Source organism: Empidonax traillii, unplaced genomic scaffold (assembly GCF_003031625.1).
Source record: "Empidonax traillii isolate 1590-97213 ecotype Southwest subspecies unplaced genomic scaffold, ASM303162v1 scaffold504:size1219251, whole genome shotgun sequence".
NCBI classification, from domain to species: domain Eukaryota; kingdom Metazoa; phylum Chordata; class Aves; order Passeriformes; family Tyrannidae; genus Empidonax; species Empidonax traillii.
This window is the reverse complement of record NW_020955697.1, coordinates 703,810-729,699: the sequence shown is the minus strand read 5'-3', so window position 1 is coordinate 729,699 and position 25,890 is coordinate 703,810. Positions and strand designations below refer to the sequence as shown.

The 25,890-nt window shown below is 34.9% G+C and overlaps 1 protein-coding gene across 2 annotated transcripts in view; it reads right to left on the bottom strand.

The window, feature by feature from the left end:
• Positions 1 to 25,890, bottom strand: part of CDH9 (cadherin 9) — a 100,136-nt gene that overhangs the window by 14,986 nt on the left and 59,260 nt on the right. For both annotated transcript variants that reach the window (XR_003572657.1, XM_027896622.1), the window contains exons 4-8: positions 9,781 to 9,900; positions 7,403 to 7,570; positions 3,450 to 3,637; positions 1,898 to 2,151; positions 513 to 649 (exon numbers count right to left, since the gene is read on the bottom strand). Coding sequence is in view for 1 of the 2 variants with exons in the window: in XM_027896622.1 (XP_027752423.1) it covers positions 513 to 649; positions 1,898 to 2,151; positions 3,450 to 3,637; positions 7,403 to 7,570; positions 9,781 to 9,900 (867 nt within the window). In the remaining variant the exon portion in view is untranslated. The remainder of the gene's footprint in view (positions 1 to 512; positions 650 to 1,897; positions 2,152 to 3,449; positions 3,638 to 7,402; positions 7,571 to 9,780; positions 9,901 to 25,890) is intronic.

The following is a 25,890-nucleotide window of genomic DNA, read 5'->3' as shown; positions in this document are numbered from 1 at the left end:
AAGACTATGGCCCAGGGTTTGCTTCAGATGTGAAGGGAAAGAATTTTCCTTGTCTTCAAACAAAGACATTTTCTGAAATAAGTTAAAGCAGTTGAGGCAAAGCATAACTTCTTCCCACTTACAGTGTTCTTTCTGACAATGTGTTATTTGTATGTCATGAAAATTTTTTTTTTTCCAATGATTTTCTCAAAGACTTAGCTTGGGTCAGAGCCAGTGCATCACACCTGCATCAAATTATTTTCTGTGAATTCTCAGAGAACCTTTTAACTTATATATATATATAGTACATGGTTTTGTTGAGCATGAGGATTCCAAATTATCTTTTCAAAAATGGGCAAGACCAATCTTAAAATAATAAATGGAAATTTTAGATGTGCATATAAAGGTGCTCTGTATATTGTTAATATCTGAATAACAGCAAAACTAATGAAACAAGTAAGTCATAGGTACTGTAAAATTTAATTCTTTTCTCAATTCTAATATTCCTCTGAGATAAGTTATCTTCAACTTACTGATTTCAGTTGCTATGACAGTGATGTTGTGCCAGGGAGTTTCCTCTCGGTCAAGTGGCTTTGAGATGAACAAGGATCCATTTCCAGAATAGATGTTGAATATTCTGTCAAGGTCAGTGTGTCGATCCACAGAATATCTGTCAAGATACAGTAGAACTGAGCCATACTTTTTCCTTTTCCAGTCTCCAGTTTAGCTGTAGAAGTTTTCTAATTTTAGCTGTGGTTAATCAAAAATGTTTTCTTAATAATTAACCTAACCTTTCCTGTAGCTTCCTGCATGTTACAAATACTGAGAAACAAGTTTTTAAGACTAGTGAGCAGGAGGAAGAGCAAATTATTATGTGGGCAGTTTGTAGATCGATATTGGAACTTGCATTTCAACTCAAAAAGTGAATTCTGGAATAACAACAAAAAGCAGACAATTTTAAATAAGATTTTATGCAAATTAATTGTCTCTTAGAGAACTCTGTCACCAAAGGACACACATTGCAGATAAAAGTATCAATTTTTAAAATAATATTTGGGGGGTGTTACAAAGACCATCAAACTCACCAGAAAAATCTTCATATTAGTAGCTGTTTTAGATGAAATGTCTTAAAATTTTGGTTTATGATACTTGTTTTTGCTTTGTTCTTACCCAGCAAAGAAAAACCTATTTTGCAGGTGCTTTTTTAATTAGCTTACTAGTTACAAGTTACTATAAGGTTAAATTGATATTTTATACATAGTTTACTTAAAAATATTTTATTCTCTTCCTCCTCTCACACTTCCTACCTCAAAGTGTTCTGCTGCAGGACATAAAAGGCTTCTTCAGGTTTCATAATCACTTGCATGGTAAATACACAAATTTAAGTGCTGTATTTTCACTGCAGATAATAATAGCAGATGGATAACAATTACAGAAATTTCACAGTGCTGAACTCTCACCTCTAATTGTTACGACTTGGAATTGCTTCTTATTCAGTGTACTGTGATCATTAAATAGTTAAGCTATAGAACATGGTAGACAATTTTATGCACAGAAAGCTGAGTGCTATCAAGCATCAAGGATCATAGAAATACATAATTTTGAGTTTTTACATGGTATAAAACATAACTTTATGAACAGTTTGGTGAAAGCATTAGAACATGGCAGCATTTAAATGATGATCTCGCCTTTCTTTTTACATAGTATCTATAGGTTGTTCTTCAAAATCATTTTCTACACTGCTAAGTGCACTAGTTGTGTTCGCCTTCACAAGCTGCCAGAGATCTCTCTGTTTGACACTTTTCAAGAGCCCACATGTACTTAATTACTCAGCCTTCTAATACATTTCACTCTCATCACTCTCTGTGCATGAGACTTGGCCGACATCTAAAGCATTTTATATTGTATAATGGCTTACTTTATTGCATTCTTTGCTGTATCTGGATCTTGGGCTACAACTTCCCCAATAATACTTCCTTCCCTGGCATCTTCATCTACCTCTATTAAATACCAGGGTCTGCTGAACACTGGAGGTTCATCAGTGTCTTCAACAGAAATTTTGACCAAAGCCGTGTCTTTGAATGGCCCCAGTTGAAGAAAACGAGGATCAGGATGAGCATTGGTTGCTTCCACTCTTAAGGTATATAGCACCTTGTTCTCAAAATCCAGATGCTGAGGATCAAATAATAAAAAAAATTATTTCACTTTACCAAAAATGTGAGGTTTATAATACTGAATTAAAAATAGAAACATTTTTTGAAGCAAAAGCTCTAAATTTTAATACATCCTGGGGAAGACTAAGTATAGTAGATCTTTCTCTAGGCATACAAAAAATAAGGATTGTTATAGGATATTAAGGCAAATATGATCCCTCTGCCTACTACTTGTTTAGGTTCCTAAAAAACTAGAAGGGTTCAACCTATATAAAAATACAAAGAAAGAAACAGGAACATTTCACTCAGTCTGCAAGTAAGAGTTGTTTAAAGTCTTATTTGTCTCATCTTGTTGGAAGAAACAAGAGCAATTTTCTCCTTTAGTAAATGCTGACTCATATTTACCTTTTTTTCACTCCTCTCCAATTACTATCTATTCTTACCATCTACATACCCTCCTGTTTGGCATGAGGAGTCACGCAGACTCATCCCTGAACTCCAAGTTCCACAGTGAAAAGAAAAACTGTGAAATCTGATTTCCGATGTGACACACTATGCATATCCATATATGCATATGTATACAGACATTCATATGTAGACATATGTACATACATAAATATACATGTTTCCAAATATGTTTATACATCTACATTATATATATATAGAAATCAATCGATTTTTACTGATATATTCAATAGCAATAGAACTGAAAAGAATGTTCAGAGCTTAACAGGCTGAATTCTGAAAAGCAATTAGTAAATATATCAGATATGGTATTTTGAATTAAGTTCCTACCAATGTCTCTGCTCTTTGGATTTTCATTGGCATAATATGTAAAAACCAAAGTTTCAAAATGATTGGACTTAAACTGAGACAGATTTTAGGTACTGAAGATTGTTGGACAGATTAGAGAGGGAGAGTTTATCCTTGGACATGTAAGTTCATCAGGCTTCTGGTTTGAGCCTCCCAACCTGATGAGTCTTCCCACAACAATCAGCTGACAAATCCCACTATGGACTGAATCCCTCCAGCTTTTCACAGCCCTAATTTGAAAGCACTCTGTGTGAGACTATATATATTGAACAGACAGCAGCCACTGAAATATTGCTTTATGTGAAGTGACATGCCAGTAAATTTCCCTTGAGACTTGAAAATAACAGATATCTGCTGAAGAAAGAGAAGAACAAAACTAATACAACAGCTCCTTGGCAGCCTGACCCCTTGTGAGATCTACCCTCCCTTTCCCTGGAAAAAGAAAAATAACTGTAACACTTGGAGAGCTAAGTACATATAAAAGAGAGGGAAGAAAAAATAAACCTTTTTGACAGTTATAATCCCTTCCTGTGTGTCCTTGTCAGTGACGATATCAAACATGTCTGATCCATCCCCACTGGAGATGCTATACTCAATCTCTGCATTTTCTCCCACGTCAGGGTCATTGGCTTTAATTCTGCCAAGAGGAGTCCCAGGTGGTGCAGATTCAGGAGAACTAAATTGGTAGGTTCCTGAAAGAGCAAATTCAAGTATTTATTGTTTTGAGAAACTTTTTCTTCTGAATAAAAAAACCCTCCAATTTCACATGTTTTTTTTTAAGTAATTTGAAGTTCCAAAACTCTTTAAGAAAAGTGCTGTTAGTCATCATACTAAACATTAAAACAGGGTCCAGAGTTGATTGGCAAACTATTAAAAAAATTTGAAAGTATTCTTCAAAGTCATTTAGTACTGTGCTTTTATTTTTTTTTCTTCAGCTATAAGGTACAGAGGAGCTAAACAATAAGGTACCAGTTCTTATCTTGATTATTTAAAATTATATGTATATAAATATATTCTCTCAGTTTTTTAGAAATGTTGCTAGATATATTCAGATATAGGAGGGAATTTAGTTTTGTTCTCTCAATGCATAAATATAAATAAAATAGAGATCTTTTTTTATTCTTTTGAAATATGTATTCAGGTAGGTGTTCTGTGTGAAAGTAATTAATTCATCCTCTACTGGCAATACCTACTAAAGAGTCATGGTAAAAGCATTAGGATACATGTTCATGTTAATTGCTATAGTTAATTGACACGCAGACACATTCAGATTTTCTGTCATTTACTCTGCATATACTTTTTGTGCTCTTTCAATGGTTGGTTTCATTTAATGTTTTTATAATCAGGGTTTTCTAAAAGAAATCTGATTACAAAGACATTTTAATCTCCCCCCTGTGTATGGAAAGTGAATTTATGTGCATTTTCTGACAATATTTGTAATAAAAATCAAATTATAAAGACATGATGTTGCAGAAGCATTAATCAGATGGATTTCTTGATCAGTCAGAACAAGATATTGAAGACTTTTCATCAGTAGCAAGACAAAAAAAAAATTCACAATCAGTATTTTCAGTTATTTGCTACCAGGAAAGTGTAAAAAAAAATAAATTTAGTATGTTCAGATTTTGCAAGAGATGCCAGAATTTGGTGTTTCTTTTGATCTGTTTTTCCCTTTGTAAATTCATATTAATTTACTGAGTGAGGTCGTAGCACTGGAGAAACACCTTAAGAAGTCCTACAAAACTAGCACCAGATGAAATGTACAATCCTTATTCAAAGGGTCCAGTAAGAACCTGTATAAATTATATTGACTTGTAGTGAAGCACAGTCAACTATCTTTCTTGCAACTACCCTATTTGCTATATTTACGCGCCCTTTACTCTCTTTTAAGACTCCTAAAGGGTCCTCAATGTTCCGTTTAATACAAAGAAACACCAAACATCTGAGTGCTGGATGAGTTTCGGTTCCCAGCTGTACAAAGCACAAAAGAGAATCACTGCAAATGCCTTACATGTAACAAAATGGAATCTAATGCTTGATGCCAAACTGTTGTGAATTCAAGGTTGTAAGTAAAAACTCAGATCAACCTGTTTGGCTATGATCCACAGAGACCGAAATGTATTTGTTTCTTTAAACCAATCTGAAAATGGGAAAAAAGGTAGGATTCCTGGCAGCTAAACCAAGAGTTTGAAGGCTTGAACTCTTGACAAATTCTAGGGTTTGACAGGTGAGCCAGAAATACCATAAGAACAGATTTAATCATGTTACTTATTACTCCTTCCAAACAAATAACTCCCTTTAGTGCTTTTTCATTTGAAAACATTCCTCATTTTTGTGATCCTGTGTGAATGTCACATATTTTTGGCATGTGAGGTGGATATTTGGTTTAGAGCGCAATAGAATTCAAAATGTGTAAGATTTTCATTATGGTACCATTTAAATTCCGTTTAGGCCTGTGTCTTCTAACTGTCCAGGATTTCTTTCAGGAAACAAAACAAAACAGAAAATCTGTTTCTTCTTAAGGCAGTATGAACAACAAGTACTTGTGCCATTTTACTTTCTTCTGTCCCTCTAAGAAATTAAATTTAGTTCTTAAATACCTTGATATTAACTGGTGCTGCTTGCAATTGCCATTCACCCTCTGTTCTGCCAACATTTTTCACTTATTGTTCCCTCACATAAGAGAAAACGGAAGACAAATGTCTTTGTAAGAAGCAAACTTCCAGAACTAGATAGTTCTTTGAAGGTGTGCCCTCCTTCATAACTATCTAAGAAGAACTCAAATCCTTCAGATGTTTCTCTATGTTTGATATCCTAGGAAGTGCTGAAAACCACCCTGCTGAGGAAAAAGAAAATGACAGGGAAGGGTCATCAGCAAAATTAAAATTGCACCACTGAACAGATTCCACAGCAGGCCTTCTATATACCATGTTTCAGTGATGTTCAAAGTGGTATGGTACAGAGAACATTGTATGAGCCATCAAATTGTGTAAATTTCTTTATAAAGTACTAAACTCAGAGATTATTGAAATAATCATAAGAATTTCTATAGACTTGAGCCTTTAGTTAATTTTGAAAGAAGAGAATCATAAGGAATACATGCTGAGGAGACTGGAAACCTTAATTTATTTTGCAGTTCTATACATTCTTCATTCTTTATTTTATTTTATTCAGCAGCAAGGCTTGCAATGCAATCTACTATACTAAATTATAATTTAGGTTCAAGAATTCCTATTTGACAAATATAACAGGCTCTTTCATCCTATACATGTTTAAAAAGTATCCCCTCATAAAGTCAAACAGGCAATTTGGCTAAAAATTGCTGTTTGAGTTTGTCATGTGAAGTTAATTCTCAGCAAGTGAACTCTGAATGTGAATTCAAATTATCTTCACTTTATGAGGGTTGCAGTACTTCCTCTCTCCTCTTTTTTTAAAGCTATCAGTTATCATGGATAGAGATTAAAATAGTTTTTTGTAATTCAATCTTTCATCTTGTCAGAGTTTATTTTTGTAAAATCTGCTCTGGGTTGACCTGTTTGTACTGCTCTGGGTGTCTTTATTGCCATAGTACTGAAGTGCTTTTCAAGTTTCTTCAAGTCTGGGGGAATATTTTCTAAATCAGCTGTTTGTTCAGTCCTTAGTAAATCTAAAAGAGATCCAGGTCCCCCATCAATGTGAATGAGCAATTCAAATTCTATAATGTGCACATTTTTCCAGCAGGCACTGAAATGAGGCTGTAAATTTCTTCTATGTGCAGCCTATCAAACAGTTATCAGACACTGACTATAACAATTTGAGATCAAATTTAAACCAGTGGCCTAGAATGAAAAAATCTGTAGTGTGTTACTGTAAAGCTTTTTGTATTGTGCAGCTTTCTGTTATTTACCATTTTTTATTCTACAGGTGTATTTTAAAAAAGCGTAACTTTATCTTGTCAAGCTGGCCTAGATTTTCAAAACCACTCAACATCAAGAACTGAACAGAAATTACAAGTACCTAAAGCAAATACTTAGACTGCCAGCACAACATACCACCTGATCAACTCTGTCTGGGCAAGAAAGAACATTAGAAAATTCGCTGACCTATTTGTTTGTCTAAACATGTGGAACTAAAAGTATTTCCCAAAACTGAACCCTATATTTTGTAATTAAATTCCTCTAAAGGCTTTCAAGTCCCTGCAGTTAGCCTAAGTTATTGTTACATCTTACATTCCTATAAGCAGAGTGAGAGTGAGAAGCAAGTATATCATACCAAGAAATAATTTGCTATTAAAAAAATGTAGGCAGAGATTCCCATTTGCCCTAATAATGCTGCAATGTAAACAGACAGAGCATTGGGGCAATGTTTACACTACCAAAATAATGACGAAAAGAAAGAAGTAGTTTCCAGGTGAGCAAAGCAAACCAGGTGATTTCGGAGAGATTGTTTGGAAAACAGAACTATTAGATGCTCCATACTCTGGGGGAAGCGAGGCGGATTGTCGTTGACATCAGTCAGTGTGATATTCACGGTGGTGGTCCCTGATAGTCCTCCCATCTGGCCTCCCATGTCTTTGGCCTGGATGACCACTTGATACTGTTCCCTGTTTTCTCTGCTCATGTCCGGTAAAGCAGTCTTGATTATGCCTTGAAGAAGTAAGAAAAAGGAGAGACAGAGCAGTGAAGGAGAAGAACCACCCACTTTGACCTTAGAATTTTTAAATGGATTCTTGTGAGATATACTATGCAGATGATAATCCATAGCAATCACAACAGGGTGTACAGCAATATGCCTTTCAATCTGTAACTGATTTATTGTGATCTTAAGGAGAAAGATAAATAAATGTAACAGAGACATTTTTCATTGTTTTTGATGTGTTAAATCAATTTAATTATTCTTTCAAGGACAAAAATATCAATATATCTGTTGAAATAATGAAATTTTTCAGTTACTAACCCCAGTTATTATTTGATACATTGTGTTATGTCCAGGTCTGGTGAGGTTTTGATATTATAACACAAGGCTAAGTCTAACATGCCTTGTATTCATTATTCTGGGCTGTAGTAGATCACAGACTGTAATGCTCAGTGATGGACACTATATGTCAGCTAGGACTACAGCTAACAGAAGAATTGGACAAGACTGTAAAATTAGAGTTGGAAAATCATTTTTTGAGTGTTCAGTTTCAAAAAATATCATAAATGTAATTTAAAAACATCAGGCTCTCGTATGGTACACAAAAAAACTAGGGTCCTCAGGTGAGAAAACCAAAAGACCTTTTAATTAAAGTGGGCGTACATATTTTCTTTTAGAAAACCAAGCAGGGCTTTTTTGTTATTATTATTTTTCTTATTTTTATTTAGAAGGATGGTGGCTTTGCAGGGCTAGAGTGATGAGAGTTTTCTCTTGAGACGTGGAAAAATTTAAATATAATGTCCTTTTCTGCTTGGAAGATTCACACCCCTGCCCTTCCTTTCTCAGAAGAAGACTCTCATTATAGGCTGTTAGATATTATACCAAAAAAAAACCACCAAAAAACCCAAATAAACCCAACCAAACAAAAAACAACCGTGGAAAAATTCTGCTTCTAGAAGAGAGAAAAAAACCCTTTGTAGTTTAATGGTTATGGTATTTACGTCTGATCCAGGGTTACCAGGTTCTGATAACCATACCTAGCCTTGTTAGTATATGTAACATCAAATAGCAAATTGGTTTAAAATGAAAGATAATCCCTGAACCAAAAGTGAGAGACCAAGTGTCCCACAAAATGACTGACTGCCTAACCACCTTCTACCATCAGTTATTGTCCGTGCGGTACTGGTCCTGTTTCCCTGCTCATGCTTGTTAAAGGTGTTTGAGTAAGGGACTGGAGAAAAGAGAAAAAGGAGAGAAACTGAAAAAGGTGGGGAAAAGCCAAACACTTTTATCCAAGGCAAATTGTTCTACTCCCTTTTAGAAGCTTTATGGCTCATTATCTTTCTCATACTATGCACTTGCTGTATTTTAAAAAAAGAAACTGTTTCAAAAGGAAAGTAGACATCTGAGCATGCTCAATGGATTAGGAACTTCAGGGTTTCTGGGCAAAATTACTCTTAAATTCTCAGTTCTCAAACTAGAAAAATTTTGATAACATGCAGGAACAAGCTAATGCAATTCCTGCTGAGTCTTGAGTCCCTTAGAACTCCTCTGGAGGAGAGGTTATGCTTGAACGTTTCTTTTTTGAATCCTAATTTTGAATTAAAGATATCCAAAGTTCACACTTTGTTTTAATTTGTGTTTGTTTCTTATACAATTTTCTACATAACAGTAAAAAATGCTTTCATTCATGCTTTACAACTAGAAGGTGTTGATGATTCTTGCTTCGATTCTAATAACTGTTGGAATTAGAATACAGTTTCAAAAAGCATCTTCAGTTAAAAATTGTCAGTGGTCAGGAATCTATTCCAAACTTTAACAAATAATTACTTGTGAGATTTTTCTTTTTTTTCACCCTATAGTGTGAATTTGTTCATCTCCTATTTCCTTTTTCTTAAAGACAAACACATGAAATTCCCAGAAATTGGTGTAAAATAGGCTTGTGACTCATTTTGGTGGTTCTTCTTGACCTTTCACAGTGAATAGCCATCTTTTGGAATCTTACTCATACCAATTAAAACAGTTGCTCTGCAATAATTTTATTTTAACAAAAAAGATGCACTTTTACTGTGATTCCAGTTTTCGTTTAATGGTATCAGCTTTGTGTCAAGTTATATGATGCCATACACCTGTTCCAGTATTGAAATGGAAGCAAAAAGTGTCTTGATCCCTGCATCCTGTCCCTGTTATTGTAAAAAACAAGACTGAAGGAATTGCTAACCTGTTTCTGGATCCACTGAGAAATATGGCTGTCCCTGGAGGATGCTGTACACCACTTTGGCACTGTTTCCATAGTTGGCATCATCAGCATCTGTGGCTGTCACCTGAATAACAGATGTACCTAAATGGGTACCAAACAAGGAATCAGCAGATTTTAAGAAGGCATCTACTTCTTGTAAACCACATACGGTTGTGGAAGTACTGAATTAATTAAGAAATCAAACAATATCCAGTGGACAAATCCAGAGTTACCCTATCCAAGATACAGTAAAATAAAATCAAATCTCATCTTCCTTGTGACTAAACCTAAAATCATTATCACTTAAGATTCATGATTCAATTAAACATGAGTAAACACATAGGCACTGACACATCTTTGAAACTTAACAAGGCATTAGGTTTTTTGGTGATCAAACAGATTTGAGCATTGTTCTCTGGTAATAACATGACCCCAACTGAAACTGTTCACTTAAAGTTTTGCCTTAATCAATAAATAAATGTAAAGCAAATTTTTCCATACACATTTTCTGCCTAGATGACAAACTCCAAATATCTGAAATCAGACTGAATATAAAATTTTATCTCATCCTAACTGGTTTTTAAGATGCTCTTAAAAAGTAGCTTGATTTTGTAATGAGAAATTGAATTTGTGGGGTTTTGTTTGTTTCTTTCTTTTTTTCTCTCTTTGTCAAAGTCAACCATTTATTCAGAAAATAAATGTCATTAAATTATAATTAACGTTTTTCAGCATTGACTTATTTTGTGTGACAATAGCTTACCCATGCGCTATATGGGATTAAGAACACTGTGAGTCAATACATTTGGTACAGTTTATGGATTAAAAGCAAATGAAAGTTTCTGTAAAGCCCTTTTTATAAGATATATAAAAAGACAAAGCTGTTCTTCACAAGCTTTTATTTCTTAGCACTTTTCAAGACGTCAGAACACATTTTGCTAACAAAACCTTGAGCTGACAAATGTCTAGATAAACGCAGGTAGTCCAATAGCTAGAAGTGTAAAGGTCCTTCACTCCTTGTGAAGGGAAGAAGGCTGACTGAGTAGATGTTCTTTACCCTATTTTTGGCTGGATATTTTTAATGTATCTCACTTTCCTTGAAAGAAAAAGGTCTAATGAGCACTGTTTACTTAGGTGAATATCATTCTCTTTTCCTTTTTTTTAGATCTTCAACCTCTCTAGATTGAAGTTTATGCAAAAAACTTGCAACTTGACGATAAATTTAGAAGACACTCATTTACCTGGGACTAATAGAATTGAAGCGAATCATCTCTACTGTAGCTTTTCAGCATATACCAGTGATGGGGAAAAGTAGAAATCCAGAGTAATCGAAACAGATTTGTGAGAACATACTAATATGAGATCCTGTTAGATGCAACTATATTTTCATAGTACATAATACAGCTTTACAAATAATAATTTTACCTATATAACAGCAACAATTTCTACTATTTCAGATTATCTGAAAATTATGTCAAGAGGGGAGGAATACTTCTTTCTCTGCAACAAACCAGTAGAACAAAGTTGTAAAAATGATCTGTCACAAGTCATCAAACTCTACAGAGGATTTTTGCCATCAGCTATCTGGATTACTTTTTTGCCTGGTTAAACAGTTGGAGGTCATCTGTGTGCCAAGCCTAGCTGCAAAGAAAATCCCAAAGAAATTAATATTTAAGGACATTTTTATCACTAACTGTTCAGCAGAACTGCTCATCTGGACAAAAAACGAAGACAGTTTTTTGAGAATGGTAAAGTTCCATTAGTCTTATCTATTTTCAGAAAAGTGAGTAAGTTAAATCCCCTCAAGACTAACAAGGAAAGAAGAGTCAATATCCCTTGCTAGACTAAAAAACCCCATAAAGGTAATCAGTAGGCTCAAATGCTTGTACTGTGTGCCATTATAGCATCTAGAAGTTAAAAATCAAGAGAAATCCATCCCACACTCCTACCCTGTTCCCTCCCTCCCCCCAAAAAAAAAACAAAAAAGAAAACCAGTCAAAATACCTTCATCAGGAAAAGTTATTGGTATGACCTCCTGATCTAGACACTGACATGGGACTGACACAGAAGTTTGGGTATGGTTATAACAAATGTTCATTAATATTCTTTCTTTCTTTTCCTAATGCACTGTTTTGATGAAAAAAGTTGCTGAATCTCTGAATTTGAGGGGTCTTTTTACTTGTTTGTTTGTTTTTGGGGGGTTTTGTTTGTTTTTGTTTTGGTTTGGTTTTTTTTGTTTGTTTCTTAGAGGGTTTTTTTATTTGCTTGGCTTTGGTCTTGTTATTTTTTAGGACAGGTATATTACAGAGCTCAGGGCAGTATTTGGGAAATTTCTGTCTTTGTCTCATTGGAATGTCTGTCTTTGTTTCCTGAGGCTCAAGTGCCATATAATTATGGTTGCTGAGGAGACTGCAGGACATGTAACCCTACAGAAACTTTTGAGGTGATGAAAAAACAGTGTTGCAAAGCTCCTTCTTTCTAGTAAACTAATAGTACAATTGTGAAAAGTGATTAACAAAAGTATATCCTCAGAAAATTCAATGTCAGCCTGCAGTTAACTTTCTTCTCTGACAACAGTCTGCTGTATTGTAAAGAGGATACTCACAAATGATAGACAGTACTTGTGAAAGGTTCTTTCATAAGGAAAGAAACTTCTTTTATTTTTCTGGATTTGAAATGAGAGTGAAAAAAAAGGCAGTGAAATAATGGAACTCAACACTAATTATAAAATAATTGGTAAGGAGGCAAAACCAGTATGGAACTTTTTAATTAAAGCATGTCTTTTCCTTACCCCACTTGAATGGTACCCACAGAATTATATACTCATTCATTTGTTCATTTACAGTCTAAATTACCTCACAAGCAGCCTCTTACCACCAGTATTGATGAATACAGCAGGAATGAAGGGAGGAATTGGAGCTTGTGAAGAACTTGGGGTGAAGGAAGGTATATTAGTGTTTATCTTTTTTCTTACCAACTATTTTTAGTGGGCAATAAATTAAATTAATTTTCCCAGGTGAAGTCTGTTTTGGCCTTGATGGTAATTTATAAGCAATCACTCAGTCTGTATTTCAACTCATAAGCTTTTCCATCTTCTTTTCTCTCCCTGGTTTTTTTTGAGTAGAGGGAGTGAGAGATAACTGGGTGGGCTTCTGGCAGCCAGTCAAGATCAAATATACCACAGGAGCAAATTGGTGTGAAGGATCACCGAGAAAATGTGAGAATGACTATAGTAGCAGTCTAAGCAGTGATAACACCACTCCTCTGCAAAACAAAGTCCACTTCAACCCAACTCAAACCAACCATCCTATTCCATCTCAGGATGATAAATAAATCTCAGAGTTCTTAAGTGATGTATACTTTTTTCTTTTTCTTTTTCTTTTTCTTTTTCTTTTTCTTTTTCTTTTTCTTTTTCTTTTTCTTTTTCTTTTTCTTTTTCTTTTTCTTTTTCTTTTTCTTTTGTTTTTTTATGAATTCTCAATGCTTCTTTAACAGAGCTTACTGTTCATTTTACTGGCTTTGTATCTCAAAGATTTTCTATCTGCATGCAATGGACAAGAAATATGAGTTTGCTGTATGTGTCGGATTTACCAAGCTTCATGAGTGCTATAGTATCAGCATTCCTCCCCTACCCCCCCTTTTTAATTTGCTTTGAGTCTGGAAGCTTAAGCACTTTGATAACATAATTGTGATGTATGGGGTCCCAATGTAAGGTCAGAAAACTGCAGAAAGATAATTGTGAAGGTAACCTGAGAGGAGATAAATCTATGCAAAATCTGTGAAAGTGTTGGTGTGCGTGTGTTTGTCTGTTCTTATGTGTTCATGTGTGTTCATGTATATTCATGTCAGAATGCAGAGTCCAAAAAGGAAAAGCAAGTTAGAGAGAGTATCACTCTATATCTAGGATAATGTAATTCAAATGTCAGAAGTGAATGTTGCTAACACAGACTACTAGAACTCATGAGGAGTGAGACATAAATTTGAAAAAACTGGTAACATTTGAAATAAGAATGCTTTTATGAATTACGTTTAAAATGCTTTCTATCCTTTGTGTTGTGTTCGAAAGAGTCCCACTGGTATAATTAGGTCTCCCAGCATGACACCAGAGTGCATCGCAACACTGAAGTAAATAGCCTGAAGAGTATTGCTGTAGTGCAAAAGAGGTCTTCCACTAGATGAGAGGAACATATTTTGCTCCATTTTCATGTGAAGTCATGCTGTTCAGCACGCAGCTCTTGTTCCTACTTGGCTCCTTTGGTTGACATGAATTACAACTGCTTCTGCCAGTCAGAAGAATATAAATGCACCTATTGGAAAATGCTATTTTTACTGATAACTTGTTCAGTAACCTTCATTTTGAAGAGTATTCTCAATTTTGGGTGAAGAAAATGAGCAGATTATGTTTTTGGTAATGTATGTTTCAAGATTCCTCCATGAATGTTGGATCAAAAAATGACAGTGATTTAAATATCATTCAGAACCATGTCAACTCTTTTTTACAAAAAGCAATCCTGTAACTTCAAAATGCATTTTGATTCTGGCATTTTTATAAAACTAGAATTTCAGAACAATTAAAAATTCTAATTTTAAGAAAAAATAAGGTTTAGACTTTATCCTTCTAAAATAAAGCATTCAAAAAGAATTTTAAAATAAAAAAATCTGAAAATGCTGAAACAGTATTTTTTTTTACATTATGAGACAGCTTCATGTCTCTTCTTTTTTTTTTAAGTCAACTTCTGTCAAAATTGGCAATTATTGAAAAGTTCTGATTTTTACAGAGAAGTTTTGTCTGTGTATGTGTAGAAAGTCTGTTTCATTTTCAGAAATAGAAGACCAGCTGGGGCAAGTGAAGAGGCAGGAAGGACTTTATCTCCCTAAAGGAGAAGCTCTTGTGCTTGCTTCCTGTTTTCAAGTGCAATGACAATCTGCTGTTCGTCAAGTTTATTTACAGAGGGAAGATTTTAGAAGAAGTATACTTTTACAAGCAAAAAAGGATTTGGATGAGCTCTGGAAAACCTCTGGAATAAGGAATTTTGTATGGCTAGAAGCCTAAAGAAAATGAGTGTTCAGGTAGCTTGCTCAGACAACAAGGTTACAATGATTATGCAGGCATACTATGGAGATGTTTTTGCTGAAGACATGAGTAAAATTTTAAGTGAGCTACAGAAACTTTGAGAGATGGTAAACTATTTTTTTCTTTGTGGGCAGGTTGTTCTCTCCAGATAGTAGGCTGTGCTTAGGCAATGAACTGAACAAATTATGTAATAGGAGCTAGATGGCACCACCCAAGCCTAAAAAGTTTAGGAACACATTGGACTAACCAGGAAATCTCATTACCACATCAATTGGATGAATTCACTTCTGACTACTTCTTATACAAAAGGCAGGGCTATACAAGGCTACAACTGTCATATTTTGATTGTAAAATGAATCTACCTAGAAGGCTGAAAGAATTTCAACTTCACTGCAAAGTGAACTTTGCTCTTTTGTACACTGACCACAATTTAGTGGAGATTTCACTAGACTGTTCTTCTTTTGATGCAGAAAAGGACAGGAGGTTGGTAACATGAAAGATTTCATAAAGCAAAGGAAAGGAAAGAGTAAAAGCAGAAAAGGACCAAGTGTCAACAGGTAAATAGATAAATGATCTAACACTAGAAGAGTAGTAAATGGCCATTATNCAAATAAAGACCCTGAGGAGTCAGACTCAAAAACAACACAACAATGGAAAATCAGAAAAGAATGTAGTTCAGTCATATAAACTGAGAAGAAACATCTACAAAAAGGGGGGAGGGGGAAGGATGCAAAAAGTGGCATAAAAAGAACATGCAACAAATTATTAATTTTTATTTTTATTAGTCCACTGCATAAATATAAGGTGAAACTTAGGTTCACTTGAAAACATGCTGTCTTATTTTTGTGTATATTATCTCAGAAAATGTCTGATTGAGAAGTCAGCTGATACGCCAGCTACTGTAAATGAGTACAGCACCTTGGTTTTCAATGCTCACTGATCTGCCATGCAGGAATCACAAACTTTGCACCACTATGGTGTAGGTAAACAATCACTGCAACCCCTGCTAATTTGACCAAAAGTAAATCATGAGAGATGTAAGAAAGACAAGGGGTAAAAGCAGATGGACCTTTCCACCCATTTCAGAAATACAAGATGCTATTTTTATGCAGCTTTACTTCAGGAACAGTCCCTTGTATTTTGTAAACATTTTGAGGAAACAATGCTCATGGTTTCTTGTGTGTACTGCATTTTGAAGGTTTTGGCTTTTGTTTGATGTTTCCCTTTCTACGACAAAAAGAAGCCCTGTTTTAAACTGTGTTATCAAAACTTGCATTAAAGAAGTAACTACCTGCTAATGATTATCTTACTACATAGAAAGGTGCAGTGTGAATAAACTACTCTATAATCTATATAAGTCTATAATCTGCCTGAAATGCTGTATTTACCAGTGAATACAATACATATACTACCATAAAGACATGTCAAATATTGAACTAGAAATGAACTGCTGAAGATGAACAAAGGCTCTAGCCCTCGCCCTCCTGCTGTTCAATACCTTGATACAGTAACTTGGGTTTCCTTTGGCAGTAATTGTAACTGTGAAGTTCATCACATACCCTGCATAAGAATTTGAAAGGCATTATGTATGCACTAACTAGTGGGAAGCATTAAAAAAAATTAAGGAATAATTGAAAGGACTGGTGGATGAACAACTCTAAGTTTATTATTTTCTGAGGCTCTTTTTCCTCCTCACTGTAAAGTCCCTTCTGAAACAGTAATACTGATGCAATCAAATGTCAGAGATGAAACAGGAAAAAGAGTAGTCAGATTCTTTTATGTGTTAATGCAGATTAACTTTTACATTGTATTTTCTAGTGAATAAAGAGGTACGGTACAGTGATCTTCCATCCATAATAAATGAACTACAGCTTAGAAGTCTTCTTCATTTTGTTCAATATTCTGTACCTACTTACAATTAAAAAACACACTTATTTTAAGCAGAACAAGTGTCTACAGTCCACTTTTAAAAATTAACTAAACCCCACAATTAAAATAACCACTGAATAATCCTCAAAATTTCTATTCAAAATAATGGTGAACATGACCATTAGTGTTTTTCCGGGCCTGGAGCTACTGTGCATATGGTAGGGTTGTTCCAGCTAGAAATAGTGTCTAATGAAATCAACAAGTGAAGGAACAACAAGTAATTCTATGATATGGCAGTTACTCCTTGGTTACTCCTAATCTGACCACAATGCTTTTACAGAGTATGTGGAAATAGGCCAGCTGTGGGATCTGACAACTGTTCTCCATGACAGGTCAATCACAATTCCACTACTTTCTTCCTTTTATAAGATGAGAACTGGTATTTTTCACCCTTTGCCCATCTTAGTTTCTGGAATACTCCAACAGAGAGAAAAAAACCTTCAACTGCTTTTATGATAAACATAGAAAGATCTTGTCCTGGTTGATCCTATTAGAAGAAGCAGTAGTTCATAAAGGTTGCAGCATGATTATCTGTTAGTTAAAAATCTCTATCCCTAGCCAACAGTTCCAGAGAAAGCTTTAGTTCTATTTATAATTTTAAATTTAGAAAATAAATAATTGATCATAGGAATGTTATTTCTTATTAGCTCCCTTTGTTCATGTAGCACAACTTTAAGACAATTTCTGCTTTGCCCTTATCTTGAAAGAAGTTACTTGTGGTCCTCCATACAATTTGTGAAGTTCTTGCTCTAAAAAAAAAAAAAAAAAAAATAGAAAACTTTAACAGTTTTCAAACTTCGAGATCCCATACAAATTTATGAATTTTTTCTTTCCTTTTTTTTTTTTTTTTTTTTTTTTTTTTTTTTTTTGAGAAGGAAGAAGTTAGCTTTCTTTACTTAATTTTCATTTTCTCCTTTTCTGAGCTCAGCTTCTGCATCTATTTATTAGCTTTTGGATTTCTATTTATAAATGGGAACTAGAATCTTACTCCTATTTACATCTTCAAAATTTGTCTGTAGTATGAATTAATAGAAACCTTTAGGGAGCTTCTACCTCTCGCCAGCTCTGCAAACAGGTGCATTTAGAATCACATGTGAATCTCTATTATGACCATGAAAATGTAAATAATTATTTTTAACACTACAGGTTGGTCCTATATTTATTTTACTTGGGATCATCTTTGTCATCTGTGGGAAATCCTGCTTTGATAGTGATAAAATTTGTCTCTTTAAACATTGATACAGCTGTGGAAAATAGTAATTTTCCATAAAAATGTAGTTAATGAAGTGAATATAGTAACCCCAAATGTGCACTATTCTATTACATGTGATTCACTAAAATCTCTTATTTCTGTCATGTTTAGAGACTGTGATGTAGTCTGTGAAAATAACAATAAAGACCTATAACTTTGAAGAGACATGGAGTTTAAAACAGAGAAAATGAAGCAAATTCCAGGGTTATCTCAGTTATTTGCTTTTCAAAATTACATCAGTTAAAGTACCATTTTTAGACAAAAGCAAAACACTTCTAAAGCTTGCATGGGTATATATAAGTAAATACAGATGCAATTATATATATGTGTGGGTGTAGGTAAATCTATAGAGATAGAATATTAACTAAGGTCAGTGATGGGACTTTTCTACTATTATTTCTAGACATTTTGTTTATCTTCAAAAGCATTTAAGGTCTTGAGAATAATCTGTCGAATGATTCACAGGAAGAAGTGTCCTGCTAAAGCCTGTTTTCACAAAGTTTGCAAATCAATTACAAGTGCTATTAACTGCAAGATTACAGTCACAGTAAATGATGCACATCATGAGGGCAATCTCATTTGGATATATAGATTTGAAAACTTCTGGATGAGAAAAATAAAGGTGTTGATTACAAATTACTTGGTTGGGAAATACTCTTAAAAATGCCTGAGCCAATTTCAAAAGGTTTAGACACTAGGTTGATTAGGTCTCAGTGAAAATTAGTTTGACATATGCATTTAAACAGTTTGTTTATCTTCCTCATGTAGACAAATGTTCGCAATCGTCAAGGTGTCTTTTAAAATTGTAGTCATGAAGTCAGTAAGTATTAGTCTTCTAGACCATGAAATATAAGACAATTTTTTTTTCTTTCCTCTCTCTTAACCACCTCTGTTTGCTAAAGAGGTGTCTTTCCTCTAGGTGTTGGGTTTTTTTGTTTTTTGGTATTTTTTTTTTTTTTTTTTGCAACTGTCACATATTTTGATTTTATGAGGAAATAAACCTTTCAATTTTTTGTTTACATCTCCAGTATACTGTGTACATAGCCTTATCACAGGCTATTTATCATTTACCTTGGAGCAGAATGAAATAACTGTTATTATGTTGACTTTCTGACAGGAAGCTTTGATGAGAATCTGGGGTTTATTGGCAGTTAAATGTAAGATATTCATATATGTCTACCTACTTCGGAGGACATTAAGTTAGGTTGTTTTGTTCTGGTTTGTTGGGGCATTTTTCATTTGTGTCAGGTAAGTGTGAGCAATATATTTTAAATATGAAGATACAAACAACTTCTATAAGGAATAAAACTAATACTTGTACAGATCTTAAATGTACTTGATCTTAATTTCACAGTGTCACACATTTATGAGGTTGTAGGAAAAAGCTATTGTGTAAACTCTTCTCAGACACTTGGTGAGATAGTAGGTAATAAAATAAATATGAACATCAGGATTGCTGCCATTGTAAAAACTTGCAGATGTGCATTTTGCAAGATAGTTTTAAATTAGTCAGGATGTAGAGAAGCTAGTCCAGGACAAGGCTTTTTTTGCCTTCATTTTCTTGACTCTGTGAAGGGTATGTGTAGCACAGAAAATTTCCAAAATGATTGAAAAAAGAAAAATACTGTTGTATAACAGAATTAAAGCTGATTATTAATTGGACTAAGAAGACACATATGCAGTAACTGCCATTTCTATAATTCATCATCTATGTTGCTAAAAAATTGTAATAAATTTTTAATAATTTAATTTTTAAAATATCATATTTATGATATATCTATACACATATTTCTTTGTATATATATGAGTACATTTTAGGTGATAAGTTTACCTATTTATTAATACTGTATCCATCATGCACAGACATTTCATAGTCCTTCCATTTCTGTAAAGAACTATTTTATCATATCTGTTAAGGTAAATAGGTGACTTCTTGGGGACAGGTAATGCTCTTTTTTCTGAGCTTCCTACCCTTAGGCTGCTGGTATTGGGTAGCTAAATAATTTGTAATAGAAATGGTTCTAATAATTAAAATTCACATGAGATAAAGGTTTAATTTCTTGGTGACTCTACTAAAACTGAGGATTAGGATGGAAGGGGATAGCTCACAAAAAGAGATATACAGGATAAACAAAGATTTGAGTCTGGACCTTTGTTTTGTGACAGCTTGATCTGTTTGATGAGGCTACTGGAAGATTGAAAATTATGTCAAAGAATCTTTCTGTACATTTTACTCTGTGTGTTTAATCAATAATTAATTTAATTTATATTGTATTAGAAAAAAATATGTTTTATCTTACACCAAAATATGATCCACTGTATCTTAGTTACACATTTTGGAGATACTTAGAAGTTATAGAGAAATGTGGTATGCAAAACCAAAACAAACCAAAACCACAGAAACAACCCTACCTTTGTGTTTTACTTTTAAAACAGATGCATGTATTTGTTAGTAGTATTAAAAAGAAAATACAAATGTAAATCCCTGAAACTTTACACTTAGTTGCATAATGTTAACAACTAAAATGTATATTCAAGCATTCAGAAAGGTGTTTTTCCTTTTATAGACGACTGAAAATATTCTGTGTTCAGTAGATTAGACTAAGTGAGCATCCCAAATGTGCTTTGATTTAACAAAGTAAAAAAGAAAAAAAAATTTTAACAAAAGAAATTATACTTCTCAATGAGTTGGTAAACCTCTTCTATAGTTTCATCAAACAGATTATATAGTTAAATCAAACAGATTTATCTTATATCTAGTTAATTACAATTATTGACTTAAATCTGTGTGAACAACCTTCCCAGCCAACTACAGAATCAACATTGAGAAATCCCATTCTAAAAAATCATTTAAATGAAGAGCAAGAATTTTTTCAGACAGCCAAAACTGCACAAAGGACTTAATTACATGGTGTCAGGAAAGAACTCTGTGAATCAAAATGATATAAATAGAGACATTAGCACTTTTAAGGCAAAAATCTTTCCTCAGACAACAGATTAGCTCCTCTCCACTACTAACCCATTTAATTTATTGTCTGCCATGTTTTACTTTTAATGAAGGGTATAACACATATATGCCTCTATTTGACATGTTCCTTCTGGTAAAGACACAGGTGTTCCTAATATTAATACTGGTAATTAGTGCCAGTCCTTAATACCAGCAGTTCAATTGCTGCAGGTTTCCATACGGTCCCATAAATGTGAGAAGGGCTCACTACAACATGTATGCTTGTTTTAAAAGAAGAAGAATTATTTGGTGGTTAGTAACTGCAAAGGCTCACAAGGGAATAAATTAGCTACCTGTAAACTGGTATCATGCATAAGAACTATATTTAAAATACCGTGGCTCTGAAAACAGGTTGCACCTGGCTGTGAATTGTAACATGTATATCCAAGGATATATAAAAGTGCCTATGTTCATATCGAGAGGTATACAAATTGGCTGAAGCAACATAGCTGTTCCTTAATAGTTCCAGAGTTTCAGTGAGATTTTTAATTTTCAGATGTGAAGCCATGAAAGATGAAAGGATTTTATCTGAGGGACAATATCATTGTATCAGAGGGACAGCATCTCTAAGGATGCAAAATGTATCCCATTGTATTGCATTGCAGTATAAGCAAAAGTGCTGATGTAAAGAATCCAGATTCTTTTCAGAACATGACATAATCTTCTGTTCAGAGATTATAGTGTTATAGCTGAAAATCTAACGAAATAAAATTAAGAAAAATTGATACATCAAAAATATTTAGTGTAAGTATGGGACAGGAACATTTAATGCTAATTCCATGCTCTAATTTAGAGAGGTACAGGTCTCTGCTTATTTTGTTGTTGGGATTTTTTTTGATGTGTGTGGTTTTGGTTTTTTTTTCCCATTTTGTTTTATTTTCAATGTACACAGATAATGGAAAATTACACATTTGTTGCAATAAAGTAACCAGGTAAACAGTATTGCACTGAATCATTTCAGAGTGATAAAAAGGGGAGCCATATTTAACACAGCCCAGGTCTGAAAATTCCACCTGGCAAGAAAACTGACACTCCAAGGCACTGCAATGTCCATTGCTGTAGCAGCTGAACACAGTCAGACATATTTACGAAGCAGAACTTTTCTAGTCTTCTACTAATTGGTGGGAAGGTGAGAGTTTGTGGTTAGCATCTCCAGATGCATCTCCAAAGCGTAGACCAAGAAGCTGACAAATCCTGAAGTCCTATATAGTGCTTTAAAAGTCACCCAACTTGATTACTAATTGCTGCATTTGAACTGCTGACATCTTATTTCTTCCTATGAGGAATATTTTAGACCAGAACATCAGGAAGGGTCAGCAGGTGGAGGTCTAAGGACGCTCACAGTAGGTCACACACTGACAATGAGTTGACAGTGGCTTAGTTCTCACAGGAGAGAAATATGAAAATGATTTATTCTTTCCTGTGTTAACAGCAAGCAGTAGCTACTTTTACTTGCTGACAGTGCTTCTACAAAACTCCAATTTCTTATAGCACCATGTGTAAGCTTATAGTCACAAGGGGTGAGTAAATGATTCTGGTTTTCCTATTGTGTTGTCTCTGAATTGTAGTGTTTTAATAGGAAAAGAAACTTCCCCCCACCTGGCTTAAAAACAACAACAACAACAACAACAACAAAAACCAAAAAACCAAAAGAAAAAACAAAACAAAACAAACAAACAAACAAACAAAAACCCACCAAAAACATCTCCCCTCAAAGATATGGGAAAGAAAGTGAGGAATTAAATTAGAGGGATTTGGAGCTGAAGAAAAATAGATATGTCAAGTGATCCTTTAGCTGAAATTTGATACTGCTGGATGAAAGTCTCTCCTGCTTTTACCTGCACGCTCCTGCCACTTCCCAAGCACCAGCTCTGGCATTTAACCCCATGTAATCTGAACCAGGGAACAAGAGTAGCAGAAAAGGAGTACTGACCTTGAACAACCCACTTTTATTATGGTTTAGCTGCTTAAAGTTTATTCTTTCGAGTTCACAGAGACAGTGGAAAAGGCATAAGACAGAACACCTGGGAGCAGAGAGACCAAAAGGAGAAAAAGAGAGCCACTCCTTTTGTCTCTAGCTTGATATCTTATCTGCAATATTAAAATGTTCTGTAAATCTTAAATTTATGAATGATTTGAATTCTTCAGAAGCACTACATTGAATCTTGTTAAATCTTATGTTGCTCACATTTCTGAATGTGCAATGTGTCTCAATTTTTTCAAGTGTGACATTAATACATTCTGGATAAACTTCAAAAAAAGATGGCATTTCTGATGACTTATCAGAAATTTCCCAAATTTTATAAATATGGTTTATTTACTTAAGTTTCCTCTTTTCCTTCACATGAATCAGGCTTGCCCCTGGCAAGCTGTGGGATAAGATGTAAAGGTTAAACAGATAGGGTGCTAGCAAGGGTGACTTGGAAATGTAGCAGCTACACTGGAACACACTTGCAGTCCTATGGAGATGAGGCAGGGACTCCGGAGGTAAAGAGAAGCCAACAGGGAAACACCAGCGAAATATCTTAAAGGAATTCAGGGGTGTTCCTCTAGGAAGGTAACGTCCTTGACAGCCCAGTCAAGGTTCCTTTACAGCAATGCAGGCATCATGGGCAAGAAACAGGACGAGTCGAAAGCCACCATGCTACTAAAACCTAGTTGTTATTACTGAAACTTGGTGGGATAAACCCCATTATTAAATTGCAACTATTGATGGGTTACAGGCTTCACGGAAGAGACAGGGGAAGAAGTAGAGGAGGAGATGTTGTCCCCTACATCAAGAAGTGGATTGAGTATGAAGAGTTGTTTCAGAAAAACAACCATGAGCAGGTTGAAAGCTTGCAGGTAAGAATCAGAGACCAAGGTAACAAAGGGAACCTCATAGCTCATGTCTACTACAGGCTACCTGACCAAGGGAGCCTCTTCATGAAGCCTGCTTGCTCCATCTACAGGAGCCATTACACTCACAGGCTTTCGTCTTTCCGAGGGACTTCAACTACCCCAACATCTCCCAGGAAATTAGCATGGTAGGCTGTAGGCAATACAGGAGACGCCTTGAATGTGTGAAGGATAACTTTTTGAGCCAGGTAATAGATAAGCCTACCAGAAAGGATGTGTTATGGGTTCTGTTGAACACCAAGGAAAGTGAACTAATTGAATACATAAAAATCAGAGGCAGCCTAGGCTGCAGTGATCATGTATTGGCAGAGTTTGCAGTCCTGAGGGATGTCGGTCAGATAAGGAGTAAAGTTAAGCCCTTGAACTTTAGAAAAGTATATTTGAAGCTTTTCAGGAAGACAATCAGTAGGATCCTGTGAAAGACTGCCCTCAGGGACAAGGGAGTGGAAAAGAGATGGCAGATCTTTATGGAAATCTTCCATAGAGCACAAGAGCTAGCAATTCCCAGGAGCAAGGATCAAGTAATGGAGGTAAGTGAAAAGCATGACTGAGTAGCGAACTGCTGGTCAAACTAAAGGGAAAGAAGCAAATGCACATGCAGTAGAAACAAAGACAGGTAACCTGGGAAGAGGATAATGATGAAATACAGTTGTGCAGGGATGGGATGTGGAAGTCCAAGATGAAGCTGGAACTGAACTTGGCAAGGGACACAAAGAATAACAAGTAGGGCTTCTACAAGTATGTTAACCAGAAAAAGAAGGTCAAAGAAAGTGAACCCCTGCTGATAAATAACACTGGTTAACCGGTAACAACGGATAAGGTCAAGGCTGAGGTACGCAACAACTTTTTGCCTCAATCTTCAAGAATAAGCACTCTTTCCACAGGTATAGAGAGGATGGATAGCAGGATGGGGACTGGGAAGCAAAGTGCTTCCCATTGCAAGTAAAGAGCAGCTTCACCACCTGAGCAACACAAAAATACATAAGTCTGTGGGATGGGACAAGATGCATCCCAAAGCCCTGAGGGAATTGGCTGATGTAGTTGCCAAGACACTCTCCATGATATTTGAAAATTCATGGCAGTCAGGTGAAGTCCCAAGTGACTGGAAAAGGGGAAACATTGCACCTGTCTTAAAAAAGGATAGGAAGGAAGACCCTGGGAACTACTGATCTGTCAGCTTCATGTCTGTGCATGGGAAGATGATGGAACAGATCCCTCTAGAAGCTATGTTAAGGCACATGAAGGACAGGGAGGTGATTCAAGACAGCCAGCATGAATTCACTAAGGGCAAGTCCTGCCTGACAAAGCTAGTGGCCTTCTATGATGGAGAGGCTGCATCAGCGGACAAGGGAAGGGTTACAGATGTTATCTAATTAATTTTAAAATAGAGTGCAGATTAACAATTAGCATTTTGAAATTTTGCAAGTTAGCAAAGTAGTTTTCATAAGCTTGTGTCAAAGTCAAGACTGTCATTCATAGCTTCTTTTTATAAACATCTGAAACCAGAGAAAATATGCAGAGGAAAAAATATAATTATTTCCTTCTGAAACATGAGAGATGAGAGCTGCCTCCCTTCAGTTGTTTATACACATCTGTAGGTTAATGGTGACTGACATAAGCAAATTCAAAAATAGAAAATGTGATAGTTACTGCATTTGATTCAGTTTGTTTGTTTGTTTTTTACTGTAAGGCCTACTTGTTCTTATAACATCTTCCTATACAAAGTAACAAACTGTTCTTGAGAAAGATGTTTATGATTATGTGATGCTGAAAACATGATGTAACTAAAATTAAACAAAATGGAGTGCAGTCTTACTTAAATGCAGTAGTAGTTGTGATGATTATAGATTCCCAAGAGATACTATAAAAAAAATGAACAATGATAATGGAGCCTCTAAGAGAATAATTGTATAATTGTTGTTTCTGTATATACTA